The sequence below is a fragment of the Spermophilus citellus genome, assembly GCF_964194105.1.
Source record: "Spermophilus citellus genome assembly, chromosome: 3".
In the NCBI taxonomy this organism is placed as follows: domain Eukaryota; kingdom Metazoa; phylum Chordata; class Mammalia; order Rodentia; family Sciuridae; genus Spermophilus; species Spermophilus citellus.
The window spans coordinates 144,552,060-144,577,100 of record NC_138184.1 but is presented as its reverse complement, the minus strand read 5'-3'; the positions used below and the strand labels follow the sequence as shown (position 1 = coordinate 144,577,100).

The following is a 25,041-nucleotide window of genomic DNA, read 5'->3' as shown; positions in this document are numbered from 1 at the left end:
GTTCATTATTTACCCATAATGACCATCAAGCTGCAGTCAAAGTCAGATCACAACAACTGTCAGCAGCTCTTTTAATTAGCCTTGTTTGAATTCAGATAAATATCACAATAGCCCTGCTTATGCTGAAAGAGCAACAGAATGTTCTGTGTGGAGCTAGGGTGGCTCAAGAAGGACCAGTGCAATACAGAAGCTCAGAAAGAAACGCAAAGCAGAGCTTTAGGGTATAGTAAGTCAATGAATGGAATAGTACGCTTTCATTTTGAAGCTCACTGTTAGAAGTAATTCCCTTGCACAATGCCCGAGGTTCAATCTCTGGCACTGCAAAAATACATACATACATAAATAAGCAACCGACATTTGCCCAGATCAAGATGGTGCCCAATGTCAGGCTGCAATGAAACACAAGGCTCCTGAAGGCCAAATAGCTGCAGCCCAAGTAGAAGTGACTTAATGACTTTGGAGAATATGAGTTTTATTTTTTTTTAATATTTTTTTAAATCTATTTTTTTAAGAGAGAGTGAGAGAGGAGAGAGAGAGAGAGAGAGAGAGAGAGAGAGAGAGAGAGAGAGAGAGAAAGAGAGAGAGAGAGAGAGAATTTTTTTTTAATATTTATTTTTTAGTTCTCGGCGGACACATCTTTGTTGGTATGTGGTGCTGAGGATCGAACCCGGGCCGCACACATGCCAGGCGAGCGCGCTACCGCTTGAGCCACATCCCTAGCCCCAAGAGAATATGAGTTTTAAAACTCAGTCTTGTGAACATGGGTGTAGTTCAGTGGTTGAACACTTGCCTACACCACCAAAACCAAAACAAAATTCCATCATGTAACCAATATATCTTTCAATTTTAAAAATAATTTTTTAAATGTCAAATAAAGAATCTTTCATTAAATAGCAAGCAATCTTAATGTCCTTCTCATTTTACTTTCTTAACATATTCTGCATGTGGAGTTGGATATTGTCCTAAAAATTTCATATTTCATTCAGCATTATCAATCACAAAGTAAAATAAGACTAACAGACAAGTCCTGAGGAATGCAATTACTGTCATATTCCATGCCCCTCTGGATCCACCCTCTCCCAGTTTGATGAGAAGAATAAACAAGCATAATAATCATCTGCCTTCCATTCTATAGAGAACTGATTGTTCACAGGAGGTATTGCAACTGGTAGGGAAAAGGAAGTGGTGGTTGGTAGACAAGAAAGGGTGGAATTAAGGAGTAAGTAAGCTAGGCATAGTGGCCCTTGCCAGTAATCCCAGCAGCTTGGTAAGTTGAGGCAGGAGGATAGCAGTCCAAAGTCAGTTCAGCAATTTAGTGAGACCCTGTCTCAAAAAAAAAAAAAAAAAGGCTGGGGATGTGGATCACTGGTTAAGCACTTCTGGGTTGAATCCCCAGTAACAAAAAAAAAAAAAAAAAAAAAAAAAAGGAATAAGCAAAAGGCAAGATAATAAACTAATTGCAACAGCCCGTAAACTGTGAATAACAAAAAATTAAAATTAAGTTGATGCAGAACTAGTAAGATGCACTAGACTAACCAGGACCTACCATCTCTGAAATCCACTTGGAAATCCCTTGAGAATCTAAACTGCAAATTTTGTGGGGAAAGCCTAGTTGGAGGTGTCCACTTCCACATAGTATTTGAAAGTGGTCCACTCCTGCCACTCTTGTTAGGACCTCAGCCACTGTGTACCTTTGCAACCACTTACAATGATGCATGACATAAACTGAAGGAAAAGGAGTTAACCAGATTTGCATGAGGAGAAAGGACACATTACTGTTTATACTGTGCATTCCACTTGGTTGTTTCCTTACTGAGGAAAAAAAAAAAAACCACTCCTATGGGAAGTAATTTTAAAATTATATTTTTAGTCAACTTCAAGCACTAAAATGTTGGAATAAAACTTTTATAGCATGCTGTGAACCATATATGTGATGAAGGCAACTATTTACTAAATGTTGATAATGTAAGTGGGGAAAACTCTATCTGGTTTCATGAGAATTAATCATAGCAGAAAGGTATATTTCTTGCTTTACTTTTTTTTTAAGAAATGAATAAGCCATATGTATTAACCTATCTTGGATGATAGTCTTCTCCCTCTTCACCCCTTAATACAAATGATCTCCTGACTACATGCACAGCCAACAGCTACAACTTGTTCAGTATACTGAGAACAAAGACCATAGTCAATCTGTGAGTTCCAAATCTAGAGTCAAAATTTCAACTATCTATTGGCCATTCCTTATTACTGGCCTTCAGAAGCACAACAAATTCAATATATTCTAACAACTTTTGTCTTCCCATTCTCTCCTTCAAACACTTCACTAATTGGCTTCTTTTTCTGCATGTGTATTCTCAGTTTAGACCCTACTACCTATGTGTACTAGAAGTTCTATGAAAGCCTTTCCCAAGGTTAGTTCCTTAGATTGCTAGTTCTACAGGATATTAATGGTGATATAAATTTACACCTATGTTTTGCTTCTGAACAGTAAGTTTTTCCATCCTGTTCTGATAACAAATCCTGCCCTCTGGCCAAAGAACTATACATGTGGACAATAAAAGTACCCCACGTTCATGGCAACAGTAACTAATCTACTGGGGGCCAAGATAACCAACAGAATTCTGCTCTAAACTGAGGTTGCTAAAGTAGAAATACAAAGGATTAAGTGACACTAACACTGTCAGGCAGCTGAGCTCTGGATCCAAAACTAGGCTAAAAAAAAAAAAAAGCTGATTTTTGAGAGTTTTTAGAAGAGTCAATAAAGTTTTTGATTTTATTTTAAAAACCATTTTGTATCCATTGTTACTTCTTATATTCTATTTTGCTCCTTAGAATCACTTTTCTTTTTACTGAAATACATGATTTAGGAATTTATAAAGTAAGGTTACTCTATTGACTGCCTTTCTTCCTTTTCATGGAATTCTGACTTGTAGGATCATTTTGTTTAATCCTCATTCCTTGACCCACCTTGGCCATTTTCATTCATTTTTCCCTCTATGTGATTGGTTGATTAATTGATTTAGTACTAAGGAGTGAACCCAGGGGTACTTAATAACTGAGATACATCCCCAGTTCTTTTTATTTCTTACTTTGAAATAAGGTTTCACAAAGTTGTCCAGGCTGGCCTTGAACTTGTGATTCTCCTGCCTCACCCTCCCAAGTTGCTGGGATTAAAGATGTGTGTCATAGCACCCAGCCCCTCAATGTGATTTTATAGTTGTCTCATTGGATCTCTCAGGCCTCCAGTTTAGGAGCAGTTCTTATACTGGTAGGTTGGAGCTCCTGCTCTATTAGAAATAAATGCAGATCCAGTCATGGAGCCTGGTTCAATGCCTGGTCTTACCATTATAATAATGTCTTCCCATGTCCAAGATTCAAGGCTTGCTAACAAATCCTGCCCCTATTGCCCCTTGTAGCCCAAGTAAAGGGTTGAAGCAATATTAGCTTCTAGCTTCAGGTTTTGAGGATAAGATTAGTACTTGATTACTCATGTGGAGTACTTTTACTCCCATTTTAACTAGGAAGAGAATTCTCAACCCCTGCTGCCCAGTTTTGGATCCAGAGCTCAGCTGCTTGAAAGTGTTAGTGTCACTTAATCTGCTGTATTTCTACTCTTTTTCTTATCCATGGAGACATGTATCTTGTCTTGCAGCATTCTGTTACTGCTTTCTCATATTCTATTACTACATTCTATTATTTTCCTATATCAGAGCAGGTATATCCAAATATGAATTTACTCTACCATCTTGACCAAACTCTACATTTTATTTTTCTCCAATTTCCATAGTCATTGCCCTCTGTTTATCTCACCTAAAATACTGCCATACATTCCTTTGAATTCAATCCTTACCAATGCCATGGGGACCATTAATCTTATCTTTCTGTATATCTAACTTACTATAGAGGTTCCTTCGTGGGGCATGCAAGTTCTTTCAAAGTCTGGTCCCAATTCAACTTCCTATACTCATTTCATAGTTCCTCATACCCAACGCCTGACACTCTAACCAAAGTAATGACTCTTTCTTTTCCCACCTAAGAATGAACTTCCATCTTTCTTGCCTTCCTACACCCACCCTGTCTCCTTGTACTGATATAATTCATCTACATTCACTCCCTACTCTACCACCTACTTCAGGCTCTGCTTAGTTGCCAAAACTCCACTTATTCTTTATGGTTCTGCTCAAGTGCCATTTTCAATAAATCCATCACAAAGAACTCATGAAGCCCATCTGTGCAACACTCTCATGCACTTTATTCATATTCTTCTTATTGATCACAGCACTCTCTAATGTGAAAGTGAATGTGAAATGCTTGATAGTTGCTTACCTGTTTGCTTTCTCTTGACCATTATCTCTTTGCAAAGTAACCATTTAATAAATGGATGGTAAAAAAATTGCCCAAAAAAAGGGAAGTAGGAGAGAAATGATGTAGGAAATAATAATTCAGAGAAATTATGAATATCATTTTATAAAGTTTTTTTTTCTTGATTTGTTATAGAAAACAAACTGAAGAGACTCATGGAAATCTGTATGATACCATTTACAAAATACTAATGAGTTCTGGTCACTGTAATGTCAGAAAGTTTTAAAGCCATTACAGTATTTTAAAAGATTAAAAAGAGGGTCAAAAGGCTAATCCTAGGATTAATAAGAATAAATCTTGATGGCATAAAAAAACCCTTTATCTGCAAAATTTAAAAACGCATTTGTATACAGACTCATTTCATGGCCCCTGACATTCAATGCCTAATACTCTAACCAAATTAGATGACTCTTTCTTTTCCCCATCTGGCAAAAATAAGCTTCCATCTTTCTTGCCTTCCTACATCCATGCTGTCTCGTGTGTGTGTGTGTGTGTGTGTGTGTGTGTGTGTGTGTGTGTATTTAATAAAACAAGCAGTAATTCTACTGCTCAGGAAAATATCATCAAAGAAAAAATGACAAAGGAAACCATATTTCATGAAACAATGAATTGGACGCTGACAAATTACCTATTAGGCCTCAAAAAAAAAAAAAAAAAAAAACAAAAAAAAACCCCTGCATCAATTGAAAGTTAATTCAACACTATACCAGGAAGTTCAGACATATAGTGTATGGTAAGCCAAAATCTAGAGACATGGTGTATGCTGTATTTGCCAAAGTAAAATATAAACACATTTTTTCAAAAGTACTATCTTCTCAAGTGTGTGTGTGTGTGTGTGTGTGTGTGTGAGAGAGAGAGAGAGAGAGAGAGAGAGAGAGAGAGAAATTTGTCTTGAAAGCTTAACTTGTTCGGGTCACATGATCAGGGTAGTAAACTGCATTTCTTGTCCTCTCTTTTCAAGGAAATGTATCAAATTAACACCTTCAAATGGATTCTAGAAATAACACTTATATATCCATCACAAGTTAAAGAATATAGAAAGGATTTTAATGGAAAAAACCATTCCACCACTTTCATGAACTGCAATATTTGAAAAAATGCAGTTATAACACCTACTTGACAGGACTGTGAAAGACTAAATAAGCAATGCTTGATATAGAATAGTCTTTCTTGGTCCTCCAGCAAAGCTGAGCACCTTTTCATAAAAGCCAATATATACTTCTTCAGTAAATTACTTATCATATATTTCTTTCTTTCCTCCTGATTTCTTGATCTTTACTTGTTCATTTACCATTCTTGTTATGCCTATTTTTTTATATTTTGAAAATATTTTCTGAAAGCCTATAATTTTTTTAATTTTCTTCTTCTGTCAATGTTTTTTAACTTTGTATCTTGTCACACAGATATGTATGTGTGTGTTTAATTCTTGGATTGGTTAATATTTTTCTTTTTTGTTTTTTTGATCATGTGTCATTTCAGAAAGTTTTCTTTATGCAAAGATGAGGGATATATTCTGTATTTTTCTCTGGTCTTTTAAAGCTTTTTATTTTTAAAGTTCTTCAATCCATTTGCTATTTATTTTAGTGTACAGTGTTAAGAATTTGCCTTGCAACAATGAACTCAACTGTCCTAATGTAATTCATTAAATAATTCACCAATTCCTCCACTAGTCTGACTACCTTATTCAGATACTAAGTCCCCATATAGACATGGGTCTGTTTGGGGACTCATTTCTGTCTTCTAACCTACTGTATATTCTTGAGCAAACACCATACTGTTTAAATTATTATAACTTAATATTATGTTCAGATATCTAACAGAATCCTAATTGTCTTATTAAAAACTTTCTGGAAATTTGTATTGATGTATTCTTCCAGAAAAGTTTAAGTTTTTTAAAAAGAAACAATATGGTTTTGCTTTAAAATTTATATATTCTCTCGAGACTTCTTTTATATACTTTATCAAGCAGATAAATGACATCTCTTCATTTATTCAGATCCTCTGCTCTTCATTTTAATTAATATCCACATGGTATGCCATTTTCCCTTTCCTTTTTAGTCTACCTAAAGTTATAAATATATAACTTATAAAACTTATAGATAGCACATACTTGGGTCTCTTTTTAAAAATCCAATCTGATAATATTTCAACATCTGTATTACATTTACATAGCAAAAATTCTGCTATGTTATACTTTTTATCATAACCATCAGACATATTTTAAAGAACTTAAAAGGAAAAAATAGTTTATCTTATTTATCCAATTTCTGTTGCTCTTTTTCATTTCTAAAGTTCCACAGTTCTCTGTGGTGTCATTTACCTTTTGACTGAAGAAATTCCTTTATGATTTTTTGTAGAGCAGGTCAGTCAACAATTATTTTTTTTTTAGTATTCTTTTAGCTGTAAATCTCTATTTCACTTCATTTCTCTTAAGGGTACTTTTGCCACATAAAAATTCTGATTTTAGCACTTTAAAAATTTTGTTTTACTGCCTTTTGATCTCTGAGATTTTTCTGATCATTCCAATCATTTCCCCTGTAATGCATTATTTTTCTCTGGTTAATTCATGATTATTTTTGTCTCTGGTCCTAAATAGTTAAATTATGATAATTTGGGCTTAGATTTCTATCTGGGGCTTACCAAACTTCTTTTTTTTATTTTGAAGTTGAATATTTTATTTCTTATTTTGTTGCAAGCTGCTGTTTCAGTGTATAAAAATAACACCAGTGAATGCAGTACATTATAAAATTAAGACAGTATTGTTCTTCTGACACTGTACAACACACACTTTCCTCTATGTCCAGTTTTTTTCAAGTGGAAGATCATTAAGTATATTGACCCAGATCCAGGGATGGATGTAAGCACGTTACAGTATTATATTAGGCTTATAACAAGATTATCCTTGAATTACATACTTTTTTATAAGTATTTTTACCACAGATAATTTCATGAATTCTGATATCAATCTAGTGCCTACTCTAAAAATCATAAGGAATTGTAAAAAAGATGCATATTGTGTTTATCGGCAGTCATTGGGAAGTTAAGGGGTATCTTCTTCCAGTAGCATTGTTAAGAATAGTTTTTAAGTCTTCTATAAGACAACTGCTGCAGTTATTCCACACTAGTTTATTTAGGGTGCCATTTTCACTCCTCAATAGATTTTACATATTTCTCATATGCTTCTTCGCTCATTAGGTCATCTAGTTCTGAAGGGTCACTCAGTGTCATCTTTATCAGCCAACCATCTTCATAACAAGATTTGTTCACAAGCCCTGGGTTTTCTGCAAGTGCCTCATTAATTTCAGTTACTTCTCCTGATAGAGGAGAATAGAGTTCACTGGCAGCTTTCACACTTTCCAAAGCACCAAACTCATCTTGTTTTTTCATTTTTGCTCCAACTTCAGGAAGACTACAATAAACAACATCTCCCAGAGCTTCCTGTGCAAAATTGCTGATTCCCACTGTTCCAATACCATTTTCTGTAGTTATCCATTCATGTTTCTCTGTGAATTTACGCACGGAGAGCAGAATGGGTCCGGTGCGCAGCGTCCGAACAGCGCCCGCCCCCACCCGCCAGGGCCCCGGCGGGCAGAGCGCAACGGGTGCAGGGGCTGCCCGCAGGCTGCAGGCCGCAGCTAGCGCGCTCCGGACTCTTACCAAACTTCTTGAACCTGTAGGTTTAAGCTTTCAACCTCTGTTTTCTTCAAATGTTTTCCTGAGCCACACTCATTTCCTTTTAGAATCCCAATGGCACAGACATTAGACTCTTTGATATTGTCTCACAGGATCGTGAGGCTCTGTTCAATTTTTTTTTTTGAAGATTTCTTTTTCTTTCCATTGTTCAGATTGGATACTTCAGATTCACTGACTCTTTGTAATACCTACTCTGCTTGTGAACATTCTTCAAATTTCTGATTATTGTACTTTTCAGTTATAAAATTCTCATTTTATTCTTTTTTCAAACTCCTATTCCTTTATTGAGACTTTCTGTCTTCTTCTTCTTTTTTTTTTTTTTTTTTTTTTGGTACCAGGGATTGAACTCGAGCACTCAACCACTGAGCCACATCCCCAGGCCTATATTGTATTTTATCTAGAGATAGGGTCTCACTGAGATGCTTAGTACCTCACCATTGCTGAGGCTGGCTTTGAACCCTGGATCCTCCTGTCTCAGCCTCCAGAGCCACTGGTATTACAGGCATGCACCACCTCACTCAGCTCCTATCTTCTTAACTTTTTGAAGTGTGGTTCTAATAGCTATTTTAAAGTCACTGGCTGATAATGAAGCATCTTGGGATAATTTTGTGGTTGACAATTTAATTGTTGTTTTCCTTGAGAATTTATCACACTTTCTTGGTTCTTTCTGTGTTGAGTAATTTTTTATAGTATTGTGGACATTTGGAATATCATACATTATGAAACTATGGGTCTTGTTCAGATTCAATGAAGAAAAGAATTTCTGTATATACATACAGAAATAGTACGTGTGTGTGTGTGTGTGTGTGTGTGTGTGTGTGTTACCAGGCAATCTACCAGATTAGGGTCAGGTTCTAACCTACTTTCATAGGCTGTAGTTCAAATATCAGTTCAGTTTTCAAGTCCTTTGCAGTGCTATTTGAATCATCCCACATATGCACCAGCCTGAATCTAGGCTGATATTTAGGAGACTGTCTATTCCATAGCTAAATTCATAAAGCCTTTGGTATGCTCTTTAGGGTCACATTCATGATGTATTCCTCAGAGGTGGCCTCAGAAGATCATACACATATCATTTTTTTGATGTTCCTTCTTATCTAAGAACTATTCCCAACCCTCTGGCATTCTAGTATCCCACCTCCAATCCCCTTTCTAATGCACTTGATTAGAAAGTCCTATACTTTCTGCCATTGGGTCTGTCTTTAGGGCCAAGCAGCAGGGAAATAAAAGAAAAAAATATATATATAGATTCCTTCACATTGTTTGGACCATAGTTCTTCTGCTACAAGAGAAGGATTCTGCTCTCGGATTTTTAGGTATCTGCTCAGCTATCACTGCCCCACAGAATAGCAACTTCAGGAGTGAGACTCCTATGGCAGAGCTATGAAAAGAAAAAACAAACATAAAACTCCCTTCTTTCTTCTCTGTATTATGAAAACCTGCTTCCTGATCTTGGATCAGAATAACTGTAACTTGTACACCTTTAAATACAGGCTAAAGATACAAAAGATGGTGGTGGCAAGAATGGGGAGGGCCAGAAAACTCACTGCCAGAGCTTTTGTTACTTCAAGTTCATTCAGGCCAAGATTTTTAGTCAGATTCAGTAGGAGAGGAAAAGAATGTATTTACTCCCTCTTAACACACTGGCACCTAGTCATCATTCTTGAAGAAAAGTTTTGCTGGATGAGAATTCTAAGTAGATAGTTGTCTATCAATATTTTGACAATATTGTTCCACTGTCTTCTGGCTTCAATTGATCTTATGAAGTATGCTACTGACACAAAAGACTGCATATTATACAAACTCTACATGCACATTTACATGATACTTGTAAAATATGACATTCTAGAAGAGGCAAAACTACATTGACAGAAAGTAAATCAGTGTTTACCCTGTGCTGGGGAAGGTACTGACTACAAAGAAACAAAAGGAAACTTTCTGGGTAACAGAAGCATTTTATATCCGAACCATGATGATAGTTATATGAATATATATAAATAAAAATTGCATCAATAAATTCATCAATCTCCACATTTAAAATGGATGAATTTTATTATATACAAATTACACATCAATAATGCTGGGACGGGACAAACAGACTTGAGGGCCATTCTACTGTTCTTGCATAGGTGATATTTTTTTCCCCTTGTTGTTTTAAATATTTTCTCTTGTCTTTGGTACTTTAAAATTTTTCTGACTACTTAGTAAGATTTCTTTTTCTTGGTACCAGGGGTTGAACCCAGGTATCCTCAACCCTTTCTTTTAATTTTTTTTTTTATTTTGAGAGAGGATCTTGCTAAGTTGCTGAGGCTGGCTTTGAACTTGCGATCTTCCTGCCTCAGCTTCCCCAGTTGCTGGGGTTACAGGCATGTACCACCATGCCTGACTAAGATTTCTTTTTTAATTCCTATTTGGCATATCTTGCACTTCCTGTTTCTGTGAACTTATGTCAATTCTAGAAAATTATCAAACACCATGTTGACCACTCCCCCATTCCATCTGAAACCTCAATTAGATGCCTTGTTTAACTTTTTCTTTCTAGCCATGTATCCACGTCTTTTAATCTTTCTTTAATACTTTCCACCTCTGATTCATCTTTACATTTGAATAACTTCTACAGACTTTTCCTTCCTACTTAGTAATTATCTCTTCAGCTTCCATATGCTATTTAACTCATCTACTGACCTTCAGATTTCAATAATTTTTCCAAATACCATCAGTCATTTCTGATATGTGCCAGTTCCTTATTCATTGTTTTCAATTCCATCTTTTATTTTTTTAAATGTTTTATATATTGTGAGTTCATGTTTGTTAGGAGCCACAACCAAATAAAATGATGCATGGCACTTTTGGTTGTAAGGTGACACCAGCTAGCCATTGAGATGATATGATTATGTTAAGATTTACATTCATATGGAAATTGGACTCCTGCTGTTCACCTTGGCCTGCTACGGGACTCATGTTACGGGACTCCAGGAGAGTTCCCATTGGTTGAGGAAGGATAGTAGGAGGGAATTCCGGGGGAGGTCCTGGGCTCTGGTTCCGGTAGACGGGACCGCGTGGGTGGACCGGCTTGCTTGCCGGGCGCGTACGGAGTATTGGCGGCATTTTCAAAAATAAAGTTTTGTTCCTGCTTGAGTGGCTCGTGATTCGGTGCCCAGCAAGACTGCGGCAATTGGTGGCCCGGACGGGGAACGCCTGAAGCTTAGAGGTGAGTAAAATTGCTCGCCCCTGAGGGAAGGCGACAGAATGGGTGACCATTTCAAAAAACAATGTGTTCTTGTTTTGATTCATTTTGTTTTTATTTCAAGCTCCCTAGCCCTAGAATTTTCTCAGGCGAACTGGGAAAAATGGTTGGCTCAAGGTTTGAAGTTATTCGGCCCTGAGAAAGAGAAAATTGATACAACCATTCTCTGCTCCGTTTTTGTTTCATTCTGTTTCGGCTTTGTTTTATCTTATTTTATTGGGTTACGTTACCTTTATAGTAGATTAGAATCTAGTAAAAAACAAACCGAAAGACTGTTAAGTAAATTGTTAGAGGTCCAGACTATGGTAGAAAGAACGTTAGGTCAAGCAAAAGAGAAGGTCTCTCAAGCTAGTCAGACAGAGGAAAATTTAAAGAAAGAAAGCTTAGAGGAAAAACAGCCATCAGGTGGAGAATTACAACAGGAGGCTGCTACTAACTCTGTTCTATCACCAGAGAGCGTACGTAATTCAACCAACAGCTCCATTTACAGCTGAGTAGCCCTCAACTCCCGTAGTTGATGGACGGAATTCTGAGGCAGGACCCCAAAGATTAGCATGCCCTGTACTTGAGCAGGCAGGAGGGCAACGAATTCACCGTGCTTTAGATTTCAAAACAGTAAAGCAATTAAAGGAGGCTGTAACAACCTATGGCCCTCAAGCACCCTTTACGATTAGTATGGTCGAATCTGTTACCAACTTGGACATGACACCAGCAGATTGAGCTAACATGTGTCGATCTGTGCTAAATGGAGGACAATATTTGTTATGGAAGGTTGCCAATGAGGAATTTTGCATGGACACAGCTAGGCGAAATGCAGAAGCCGGTTACCCTCAAAGAAATCTAGATATATTATTAGGAAAGGGACCTTATGTGGGTCAAAGACAACAAATTGAATATGATCCTGGCGTATATGCACAAATTGCTGTAGATGCAGTTAGGGCATGGAGATTTACAAGGTCAATTATCTAAGGTAATACAAGGAACTAATGAACCTTACGCCGAATTTGTAGACAGGCTTATTCAGACAGCTTCTAGAATATTTGGAAATACAGAACAGGCAATGCCATTTATAAAACAACTGGCTAATGACCAAGCAAATCATTGCTGCAGAGAGGTCATTAGACCATGGAGACATGAAGATTTAAACACATATATTAAATTATGTAGAGACATTAATGAACAAGGGCAAGTCTTAGCAGCAGTACAACAGGCTTTAGATGCCAGGCCAAAAACATGCTATAATTGTAATCAAACAGGACATTTTAAAAGGAGATGCCCCATAGGAGGAGGGTTTAACAAAGCTAGGTATCAAAGGAATAGAATACCGGGTATTTGCCCACGATGCCATAGAGGGAGACATTGGGCTAATGAATGCCGTTCTCAAACCACCATAGAGGGTATTCCGTTATCAAAAAACGGACAAGGACCAAGTGTTTACCCACGATATCATGGAGAAAGATATCAGGCTCCATTGCCAAAAAACGGACTAGAGGGCCCAATGCCCCGGGGCCCAAAACCACAAATATACAGGGCAATGGAGGAACCCAGCAGCACCATCAAGGTAGTGCCCAGGACGCATTATCCATTAAATCCCTCATCAGACAAACTAGAGGGAGCGCAGGGTTGGACATCTGCGCCTCTGCCAGAGCAGTACTAACTCCAGAGATGGGAGTTCAAATCATTCCCACAGGAGTAAAAGGACCTCTTCCCCAGGGAACAGTAGGCTTATTATTGGGACGCAGCTCTTCTACTCTAAAAGGACTTATGATAAGTCCTGGGGTAATTGATCCCGATTATGAGGGTGAAATAAAAATTATAGCTAGTTCTCCAAGAGGTATATCAGTAATTTCACCAGGAGATAGAATAGCACAGTTATTAATAATACCCAGCCTGCATGATAAATTTTCCAGTTCTAATGTAGAAAGAGGTTCTAAGGGATTAGGCTCCACAGGTGTACATTGGGCTATGCTGTCTTTAAATTTAGATTCTCGCCCAATGCTAAAATTAAATATTCAAGGACATAACTTTAATGGGCTGCTGGACACAGGTGCTGACCTCAGCATCATATCTCGTCAAGAATGGCCAAAACATTGGCCATTACAACAAGCCACTCAAACGCTTCGAGGCCTAGGAGTGGCAACAAATCCCCATAGAAGTGCTATGGTATTAGATTGGAGGGATCCTGAAGGATGTGAAGGAACTATACAGCCCTATGTATTGGATCATCTTCCCGTAAATTTATGGGGACGAGATGTCCTAGATCAATTAGGATTGACATTAACAAATAACATCAATCCTAACGCGCCCACTACTAGGGCTAGACAAGGCTTTAGGAAAGAAAAAAGATTAAGAGAACAAGAACAAGGTATGACAGCACCAATTCAAATAGATCAAGAAATAAACAGACATGGATTGGGTTTTCAGAAAGGGCCACTGAGACAATCAAAATTACTTGGAAATCAGAAAGACCAGTGTGGGTTCCTCAGTGGCCCCTGACTAAAGAAAAGATACAAGTAGCCCATGACCTGGTCAGACAACAATTAGCGGAAGGACATATACAACCTTCCGTATCCCTCCATAATACTCCCATTTTTGTCATTAAAAAAAAATCTGGTAAATGGAGATTATTACAAGATTTAAGAGACATTAATAATAAGATGGTTATTATGGGACCTGCTCAATCAGGGATTCCCCAACTGTCTGCTTTACCAAAAACCTGGCATGTTTTAGCTATAGATATTAAAGATTGTTTCTTTTCAATTCCAATTCATCCTGAGGATAGTCCACATTTTGCATTTACTATCCCTGCACTGAATCATGAAGGTCCTGATCAGAGATATGAATGGAAAGTACTCCCTCAAGGGATGGCTAACAGCCCAACTATGTGTCAAATTTATGTTAATAAAGCAATCCAGCCACTTAGAAATCAAAATCCTGAACTAAAAATATTTCACTATATGGATGATGTGTTATTGGCACATAAAGATAAAAACACATTGCTAGAATGTTATGCCACACTTACAAACTTATTGAAAAATTATAATCTAGAGATAGCAATAGATAAAGTACAATTAAATCTTCCAATTAATTATTTAGGAGTTCTATTATCCTCAACCATGGTCCGTCCACCAAAAATTCAAATATGAGTAGATCAACTCAAATCACTTAATGACTTTCAAAAGTTATTGGGAGACATAAATTGGATAAGGCCTTATCTAGGCATACCAACAGGAGAGTTAGGACCTTTATTTGATATTCTAAAAGGTCCATCAGATCCAAATTCACCCCGCATGTTAACGCCTGAAGCAAGAAAAGCATTAAAAATCATTGAAACATATATGGAAAATATGCATTTGGATAGAATTGATATGTTTGCCTTTATTATTTATTGTACTACCAACAAAAAATATTCCTACAGGAGTATTTTGGCAAGAAGGTCCATTATTGTGGATACATTTATCTTATTCTCCTAACACTATTCTTACTAGATATCCTGAGGCTGTAGGACAATTAATACTCAAAGGAATAAAAGCAGCAAAGGGAGTGTTTGGGATTTCTCCCAATAAAATTATTACTCCATATACTATGGATCAAATTGATGAGTTAGCTAATGAGTTAAATACTTGGGCAATAATCATGTGTAAATCTAGTGTTTCATTTGATAATCACTTACCATCTAATCCTTTGTTGTCTTTTTGGTCTAAGCATCCTGTAGTTTTTCCAAAAATGACAAGAAAAACCCCTATCATAAATGCTCCAAATATATTCACTGATGGGTCAAACAATGGTACAGCAGCAGTAGTTACTCCTGATCAAACTTTTACATTTTTAGTACCCAAACAATGAGCTCAAAAGGTAGAGCTTAATGCAGTATTACAAGCTTTTATGATGTTTAAAGATTCTGTATTTAATTTATTTTCTGATAGTCAGTATGTAGTTAATGCTATAGTATCCCTAGAAGATGCTGGTATGATTTCACCTTCTTCTACTGTTTTCTCTTTGTTTTCTGCTATACAACGTCTAATCTGGGACAGAAAAGATCCATTCTTTATAGGACATATCAGGGCACATATAGGATTGCCTGGAGCCCTTAGTATGGGTAATGAACTAGCAGATAAATCTACACATGACATACATATTTTTTCCACAATAGAAGCTATAAATTTTCATAAAAGGTTCCATGTCAATGCTAATACTTTACAAAAGCGTTTTAAAATAACTAAAGAACAAGCCAGACATATAATAAAACAATGTCAAAATTGTGTGACATTTTTACCACAAGTTAATCTTGGAGTCAATCCTAGAGGACTGATACCTAACCATATTTGGCAGATGGACGTCACACACTTGCCAGAATTTGGAAAATTAAAATATTTGCATGTTACAGTTGATACTTCTTCCGGATTTTTGATGGGCTCCCTTCATGCCGGAGAAAAAACTAAAGATGTTATAGCTCATTGCTTACAAAATTTTGCCACTGTGGGCGTTCCAAAACAGTTAAAAACGGACAATGGTCCTGGTTATACTTCTACCTCTTTTAAACAATTTTGCTCATCATTTGGCATTACTCACATAACAGGAATTCCATACAATCCACAAGGACAAGGCATAGTTGAAAGAGCTCATCAAACTATTAAAATGTACTTATTAAAACAAAAGGAGGGAATTGGAAAGGGGTATATATCCCCCAAAGATAAACTTAAAATAACCCTTTTTACTCTAAACTTTTTAAATTTGGATTCATCAGGGCTTAGTGCAGCGGAAAGACATTTGTACCCCAAAAATGCACATAAGCCTAAGGTACTTTGGAAGGATATTCTAACAGGACAATGGAAAGGTCCGGACCCAGTGATAGTCTGGAGTCGGGGCTCTGTCTGTGTTTTTCCACAGGAGGAACAGCAGCCGATTTGGATTCCAGAGAGATTAACCAAAACAATTTCTACAGAAAAAGATGATGATTTGACTCAAATCCATAACACCTGATATCCAGAACTCCAGCTTGGCTATTCTTACATCTGCGACAGTGATCAACCAGGATGCTTTTTTCAATATCTATTTTATTATTGCTTTTTCCCACATCATAAAGTTCCATTTTATTTTTGAGCTCATACAGACATAAATTAATGTTTTTCTGATCAGTTTTATTTTTTGACTATGGAGTTTTTAAACATTGCAATGGAGATTTCACCTAGGTAAATCTACAAGGCCTTTACTATTGTCTTATATGTTGTATGTTACGTGTGCACATTTCTGTTTTGTGTTGTATGTCTGTATGTGCGTATGTCCATATATCATATATGAGGAGCACTCATAAAAATATGGATCCCAAATTTTTTTTTTATTATTCACGTGATTTTAATGGTTTAATTTAATTTGGGTAAACAGCTGTTGAAGACTGTTTTAATATGTTTACAAATAAGCAGGTTAACAGATCTGTTTGTTTACTTTCACCTTTCCTTTTCATTATATTTAATAATTCTGTTCAGGATAATGTAAATTGTTCTAAAAATTGTTTTCTTAATACCTGTTGAAATGTTACATTTTTTTCTTTTCTTAACATCATTGTCAATCCCTATTTTCATCCCAGTGCCGGTGAAGACAAAGATGAAACCAAACTACAACTTCTTCAATAATTATCACAACAAACTGTATAAACTGATGCATCAATGAATAATAACTCAACAAGTAATGCTCAATCACTGAGTCGATTTATTTTGGGAGAAAATGGACATATTGATAGATTCCTCCACTTTGAACTGCTTACAAAACTTGCCTGGACTATGTATCACTTGTATGCATTGTGCTCTATTTGTTGATACAGCAAACTATGGTAGTGCTGGCGTATCTTTGCTGATGTGTCACCAGTGATGCAATTTTTCCTAAAGAGCCGTCTATTGACTTGATGTCGTGGCATTTCTGTATCCTCCTCCCTTCTACTAGTGATGGTCTAATTTTGGGGGCTAACTGAGGTGAGGCAAAGAACCTCACCCCCCCACCGGCACCAAGGCCAAATTTGGGGGCCAACAGAGGTGAGGCAAAGAACCTCACCCCCCCACTGGTGCATAGGCCTATCCACAGGTATGGCTATATACTGGACCGGTAGTCAGTGACGGGTATGATTCAGTTGCAGTGGTATCAACCTAAGACAGGAGGCTGACGCCTAGAGGTCAGTTTTCCGATGACGGGTAAGAACCATATGTTGAATTGGACATACCTAACAGGCACGGTCCCTAGCCACATTGCCTGTTGCTTAATTAAACAGAAGGGGGCAAATGCTAGGAGCCACAACCAAATAAAATCATGCATGGCACTTTTGGTTGTAAGGTGACGCCAGCTAGCCATTGAGATGATATGATTATGTTAAGATTTACATTCATATGGAAATTGGACTCCTGCTGTTCACCTTGGCCTGCTACGGGACTCATGTTACGGGACTCCTGGAGAGTTCCCATTGGTTGGGGAAGGATAGTAGGAGGGAATTCCGGGGGAGGTCCTGGGCTCCGGTTCCGGTAGACGGGACTGCGTGGGTGGACCGGCTTGCTTGCCAGGCGCATATGGAGTATTGGCGGCATTTTCAAAAATAAAGTTTTGTTCCTGCTTGAGTGGCTTGTGATTCTGTGCCCAGCAAGACTGCGGCACATGTTCTTTTTGGGAATTTCAAATTCTGTAATTCATAAAAATTTAATCTGTTCCTGTTGGCTAGTCTGGTGACTTGTCTTCTTTGTCTCTGGAAATTATTTTTAAATTGTGAGCTTATATTTAATGTACTTAATATTTGTAAACTCTAAGTGTCCTGGATTTAGGATAACTTTCTCCGAGAGGATTTTTATTCTTTCTATGGGCAAAGACCCTATTAACCCAACTTAGAAGCCCTTAAATTTATTGGTTGGGTATTTTCCCAATCTGGTAATTTAATTATGAACTTTACACCCATGGATTCAGGGCTACTATTACAAAGACTCAAGGGTTAATATATTTTATTTCTCAACTTACATCCAGATAGACAGATTTTCTAGCCTCAACCAGTAAGCAGAACATTCAAAGACTACTCTTTTTCCCTGAGGGTAAGGCCTCTTCTTGGGCGTTATGGCCTATTTTTAGGAGGGGAGATAAAGGTTGCCTTCTTCACTTTGTGTGAGCACAAGGTCCGGGTTCCCATTATCCCATGTTTCATATTTACCCATGAACATTAACCCTCAAAGCCCATGGTTCTCAAAATCAGCATCTGCCCCTAGGCAGTCAAAGCTGCTGGGTTTATGTATCGTTCTTATTTCAGGTTACTATTCAATTAGTTGGTCACTGAAAATTTCTCTTATATTTTGAGGAATCTAAAAAGTATTTAAAGTATGTTTAGGACTGGGGATGTAGCTCAGTGGTAGAGCACTTGCCTATCATGGGTACATGTCTTACCTGGGTTTGATTCCTAGCACTACAGGGAGGAAAAAAAAAGAGATGTGTACTGCAATTCATCTTGTACATGGGTATTTTATGGCAGTAGGCTATTTTAATGTATCCAGTCCTCCTCCATACTGTCAGATGCAGTACACAGCTATATAAAGAAAAAAGGAGAGGATGAGTGGGTAGGTTTCTTAAGTGTCAAAGGAAAGATTTGTTTCCTTCTTATTTTTTATGCTAGGATACTTTTCACTCTTTTCTGATAATAAAACAGGTTTCATCTCTACTATTAGCACCAATACTACTCTAAAAATTTACAATAGCATGTTGCTTTCATAGCATCTACTTTTATATGTGAAACCAGGAAGTTTTATCTAACTAGAAATAGCAGTCAATCAAGTTAATGAAGACTTTCTGTGAAAGTAATCTAAAAAATACTAGGTATTTGGAATCTCTAGATCATTTCAATTTGTGCTTTACTTTTTTATTTTAAAATATCTTAAAAATATTTACTACCCACTAATTAAGTATTTACTGGATATCTTCTGTATACAAGGAACACACTCCTGGCTCTTCAGATTATACTGAATAATTAAGGTCCAATTCTTGCTTGAATTGTTTTGTGACCCAGACATGCGTTGCTGCATTATAAAATTATTTCAATAAAAAGGAAATTCATATAGCTCCGTTGGTAGAGTGCTCGCCTCGCATGCAAAGGCCCTGGTTTCAATCCCCAGCAAAACACACACACACACACACACACACAAACACACACACACACTATTCATCACCATTAATTAAAAAAAAAAAGTTAAAATTCTCAAAATTCAAATGATGGAAACATCACATTTGGGGCATAAAACTAGAAGTGGAGAAGTTTCACTGAGAAGATCAGATTAGTGTGAGCCAAGAAAGAGATTAAGATTGTGATGTTCTAGTAGGGAATGACTTGACAGACAAAGAAATTCAGCTGAGGTGAAATGTAAAAGCTAAAACATGGCATAGAAAAGTATGAAAATTATTAATAAAATAATAAATAAATGTATTTAAAACAAACAAAACTCCAGAAACACTGACTCATACTTCATCTTCGAATTTGCCATGCACTTTTCCAATTCAGAACCTTTAAACCTTCCTTTTCCTCTTGGAATGTCCTCACCCAACCCCCACAATAAACAGTAAACATCTACCAGTTCTTCAGGAGAGCAAATGGCCTAGAAGTCAGATCTGTTAAATGTGGATGACCTTAACTATATCATCAGCTTATCACGGGACTTGTTTATAGCTCTGTTATGACCATTATCAATCCACACAGTAATGCAGTGCACTTTCCACACCCATCTCATTGATTGCAATGTGAGTTCCTCAAGAGCAAGGACTATGACTTATGCTAACAAAGTGCCTCATATATACATTATTTCAAAAACAGGAATGGAGGAAGTATAGGAGAAAGAGGGAAAAACTGTGAATTTTCTCGCATGCACTGAAGGAACTCTGGCAGACAGTGAAGAGCCATTCTATGTCACTGGCTGAGGAGAGAGGAGCAGTCGCCGACTCTACAGCAGTGCACTGTCCAATACAATAGCTACCAGCCACATGTGGCTCTGAAAATATGTCTAGTTCAAATTCAGATGTGATTTATGTGTGACGCACACCATATTTCAAAGACAGTATGAAGGATCCAAAATTACTCCAATAATTTTCAGATTCATTACATCTTGAAATTATAGTATTTAGATGCCTGAGTTTAATATAACATGCTATTGAAATTATATTCATACATGTTTCTTATTACTTTATTAATTTTAATGTAGTTATACAAAATTTAAAATTACATATGTGCCTTACATTATATTTCCACTGGAAATTTGAACCTGAAAGATTAGAAAAATTGAAACTGTAAAACACTATAAATAGGAATCAAAAGAAAGAATTGCTTTTATAGAAAAGATGAGATTTAACTTTAAAACTAAATTAATGACTTAAGGGGCAAAAAGATAAAATAAAGGCCCAGAAATCAGAAAAGTCTGTAATGAAAATACAGAATTAATAAAACTCTAGAGATGAGACAGTTGAAATATTTTAAGTAAATTCCCACAGGTCAAGTTAGATTCCACAGTTTAGAAGAGGGGAGAAAGAGGCAGTAGGCAGATTTTTCTCGAAGAATGGGAAGGACTAGTTTTCTGGCTTGCATTCCACCCTGGACTACAGAAATTATTTTACACAGAAACATGACACTAATAGTATTATAATTTAGAGAGATTCTAGGTTGACTATAGTAGAGGCAAAAATAGGGGCCTAAATTTATTAGAAAATATTGTTTCCAAGGAAAAGCATACCTCAAACTTCAAATAGGTAATTCTCCACCTGTTTGATTTATAAACAAACAAAAAACTCTGCAAGTTTACTTTCTATCATAACAAAGTACATATATAGGTTTAAGCATGAAAATTTTTTTCTTACTGTTCTTCTAGGAGAGGGAGAAAATGGTCATGGACACCTCCTTCTCTAATAATATGAAATTTATATACAGTACTTAACTACTGGAAATAATATTTTAAAAGAGCTAAAAAATTGAGTTCAAATTCACATATCCTCCATTTTTCTTCTTCTTCTTCTTCTTTTTTTTAATAAAGCATAAGAAATTTGGAGCTATTGTAAGCAAAAGATTATTTTAATTAAATTCTCAATTCCCCTAAAAATAAAGCTATGAAAGTATTAGGATAAAATTACATTTGCCTAATATTAATTTAACATATTAGTGTAAGTTACATCTTTCTCTTAGGAGATTTAATAGAGAATTCTTTATAATCCCAATGATTTTTACAAAGAAGGTAGCACAGGGCAAGTTAACTATTAATCTCATGTTCAGACAAAACCCAACTTATTGGACAAAAGTCCTCCAAAAGTTTATGGAAAAAAAGTTCCTGTGAAGTATATTCTACGATCTTCTCTAATATCACAAACCTTAACATTATAAAATTATTTAAATTTCCCCAGGATAAAATTATAATGCCAAACTCCCTTCCGAGTAGGCTTTTTATTGAAAATTTTAGCACTTCTAATTTATTTTCTAAGAATCTCAAGATTCAATCTATTTACAATGTAGTTAAGGAAAAAAACCTAGGTAACAAAATGATTACAATGGAATTACAATGGATGGTAAGTGCCCTAAATGTCAGTGGTTCGCAAGAAAGGTCACCTCTACCTAAAGAGGATATCAGGAGGGGCTGGGCTTCTGGCTCAATGGTGGAGAACTGGCCTAGCACATGGCCTCAGCACCACATAAAAATAAATAAATAAAATAAAGGTATTGTGTCCAACTACAACTAAAAAAAAAAATTTAAAAAAGAAGATACCAGGAGGCAATATCTATGTTATACTTAGAAATTTGACAGACCAAAAAAAAAAAAAAAAAAAGGAGAGATTAAAATCCCAGTAAAAGAAAAGCATCAATAAGAACTATGGACCTGAGTAAATGAAATATGTGTTTAGGAAATAGTGATGGTTCCAGTCTGGCTAGATTTTAAGGCACATGAAGATAAAAAGCAGGAAACAAAAAGAAAACCTAAGTTGGATTCAGAAGGTGGAAGACCTTGAATGGCAGGCTGAGAAGACTAGACTGGAATGGAACATCAGGAACCAAAGGTTTCTGGACAATGTGCCAGATGCGTACCTTGGGTGGACTGAAGCAAACCCAACAGTGAAGTATTGGAGATAACAGCAGAGCAGTGTCATCTACTAGGGGTGGTAGAGGCAGTAAAAAGTAGAGGAAGTCTGAGCAGCAATGTGCTGATGTACCTGCTTTCTAAGCAAGAATGTACAGGATTGTTTTCAAGAAACAAAACACATGTGCATATGTTCAGCTTTTCCCCTATTATTAGAAGACCTCCTCTTGGGCAACCAGCCTAGTCTTTAAAAAAGAAAACCTTTTCTATCACATGAGTAGGGAAATCTGCCTTTTCCTGAATGGATTCCGGCTGGACAGGCTGAGGAGAGCCATCTGCTCTCAGCAGTAACAGCAGCAGCACATTAGCCTACATGCATACCATCTTCCCTTTGCTGGTTAGCTCAGCTCAAACTGCCCACCCTGGGATTCCTTTAACATATGCAGTAAAAGTCACATTCTACTTCTCACTGAATCAAGGATGGAAAGCTTGAGAACATGCAGTCACTGATAAAATAAAATGGCTGATTCCCATTAAAGCTGAAGAGGAATCCAAAGAAGGAAAGAAAGAAATTAGGTGAGCTAGAGCAGAGAAAAGGGATGGGTGCAAGAATAATGCATGAAGACTTAAAGGAAAGAAGAAGGAAATGATCAACCATTACACCTATGTTCACTTAAATTTAACTTGTATTACAGCAAAATGTTAATTTTTAAAAATAACTTTTGGCCCACAAAATGGGTGGAGGTAATAACAAAGTTAATTATATCTCATAATTAGTAATTAAGATTATGTTAAGAAAGCCTTTGGCAATGTACTCTCTAATGATGGAGGACTGATATCTGAAATATAATAGTATATTAGCATAACCACATATGCAAAGTACATAGAACCATGTCCACAGTTAACTTGTCATTGAATGATTAAATATGAATTCATAATTAGAAAAATCCACACTGTAATTTATTGGCTTTCCTGACTGTTCTGGTTCATTAAAAGTTGATTACTAAATAGTGACCTCTAGTGGCTCATAATTTTCTAATGCTATATTATTTCTTAAAAAGAGTCAGCACAGATTTTTTACCCAAAATAAGGTAATTACCTCTCCCTATAAAAAGAAACGTTCCTTTTTCCCTCCTTAAAATAAATTTGGTGTGACAACATAAAATGCTATAAAGCTCTCCTGCTTCTGCCCAAGTATCACACATTCATTAACAAATCACAGCTTAGCACCTATCTGTGAGATCCTGGGCTGAGAGTTAAGGGTATTTTATTACTAATTAGCTACTGATTCACTAATTCTTTTCTATCCAATAAAAAATTAAACCAGCATTGATACAATTGTCATACTACTATCTATTCATTGCTGATTCACAAGACATATGCTGAAAACACACATTTTAAAATTTAAAAAGACAGTAATTTCTGATTCACTGTATACTAAACTTCAAGCTTTCATCTTAAAAAGCAATTGATTAGCAACTGTTTTAAAAGAAAGAGAACTTAATCAATTGGGGGTGTAGCTCAGTAGTAGTGTTTGCCTTCAAGCGCTTAGGCCTTGGGTTTCATCCCTAGCATTGCAAAACAAAAACAGGAAATCTAGCTTGTCTTAAAATTTTCTTAAAGTGTTTATAACAATAACTTTTCTTAAGATACCTACCTCTTTTTTTGACATGTGAACTTTCGAACATCATCTCTTCCTTAAAATGAATACATTATCTTTTAAAAGGATCCATGTGCTCTCAGTAGTAGTCTTAGATCAAACTCAAGCTACAATTCCATAAAAATATTTGCTTGTATTACTTGCAACCCAGATACACTGATTATTAAAACAAGATTTCAGAAAGGCTAACAATATGAAGAGAAGATTTTGAGTATGTTATAAAAAGAATTATATATATATATATTCCTTCATCCTACCAAATCATTCAAGCTATTGACCTTGTTCTCTAAAGTAGTGGCAATGCTGTAGCACCCTCTGAAAATATGACTAAGCCACAAATAAATTGAAGATGTAAACAAAAGAAACATATATACTTCCCTCATATACCACTGCTGCAGAACACATGGGTGTGGAATGCCAGTTGCTTTTCCTGATGATTTAATATACTAGCTGGATAATGAGTTGTACCTTCTGTAACAACTGAATCACCATTTAATGCTATTATCAACAGTTTATGACCCACCAGCAAGAAATGTCAACCTGATTAATCTAAACACTGCTGACCTCAAAAAACAAAACAAAACAAAAAAACCTTACTCCTCACAGTAGAATACTGTTATTAACATCTACTGTCCTTTACCACATCATTAAATGAAACAGTATTTTAGAGAGTTTAGTATGCTAACTTTGCAAAGTGAGAGTTAAAGAGCTGAAGACATTAATTAAACAGGACCATTTGTTACAACTATGAGAAACTTGTTTTGAAGATACATGATTTTATAAGTTCAATATGTCATTTAAAATATTAGCACTAGGGCTGGGGATGTGGCTCAAGCGGTAGCGCGCTCGCCTGGCATGCGTGCGGCCCGGGTTCGATCCTCAGCACCACATACCAACAAAGTTGTTGTGTCCGCCGAGAACTGAAAAATAAATATTGAAAATTCTCTCTCTCTCTCCCCTCTCTCACTCTCTCTAAAATAAAAAAATAAAAAAATAAAAAATAAAATAAAATAAAA

General features: G+C 36.3%; 2 protein-coding genes across 2 annotated transcripts in view; both read right to left on the bottom strand.

The window, feature by feature from the left end:
- The window catches only part of HIBADH (3-hydroxyisobutyrate dehydrogenase), a 117,996-nt gene that overhangs the window by 22,084 nt on the left and 70,871 nt on the right, over nucleotides 1-25,041 (bottom strand). The gene's annotated exons all lie outside the window — the stretch shown is intronic.
- LOC308645254 (glycine cleavage system H protein, mitochondrial-like) overlaps nucleotides 7,026-25,041 on the bottom strand; it is a gene marked incomplete at its 5' end in the record, with an annotated part of 35,126 nt that continues 17,110 nt past the window's right edge. The window contains one exon of the mRNA XM_081287311.1: nucleotides 7,026-8,033. Coding sequence (XP_081143437.1) covers nucleotides 7,507-8,033 — 527 coding nt within the window. The 3' untranslated portion in view covers nucleotides 7,026-7,506. The remainder of the gene's footprint in view (nucleotides 8,034-25,041) is intronic.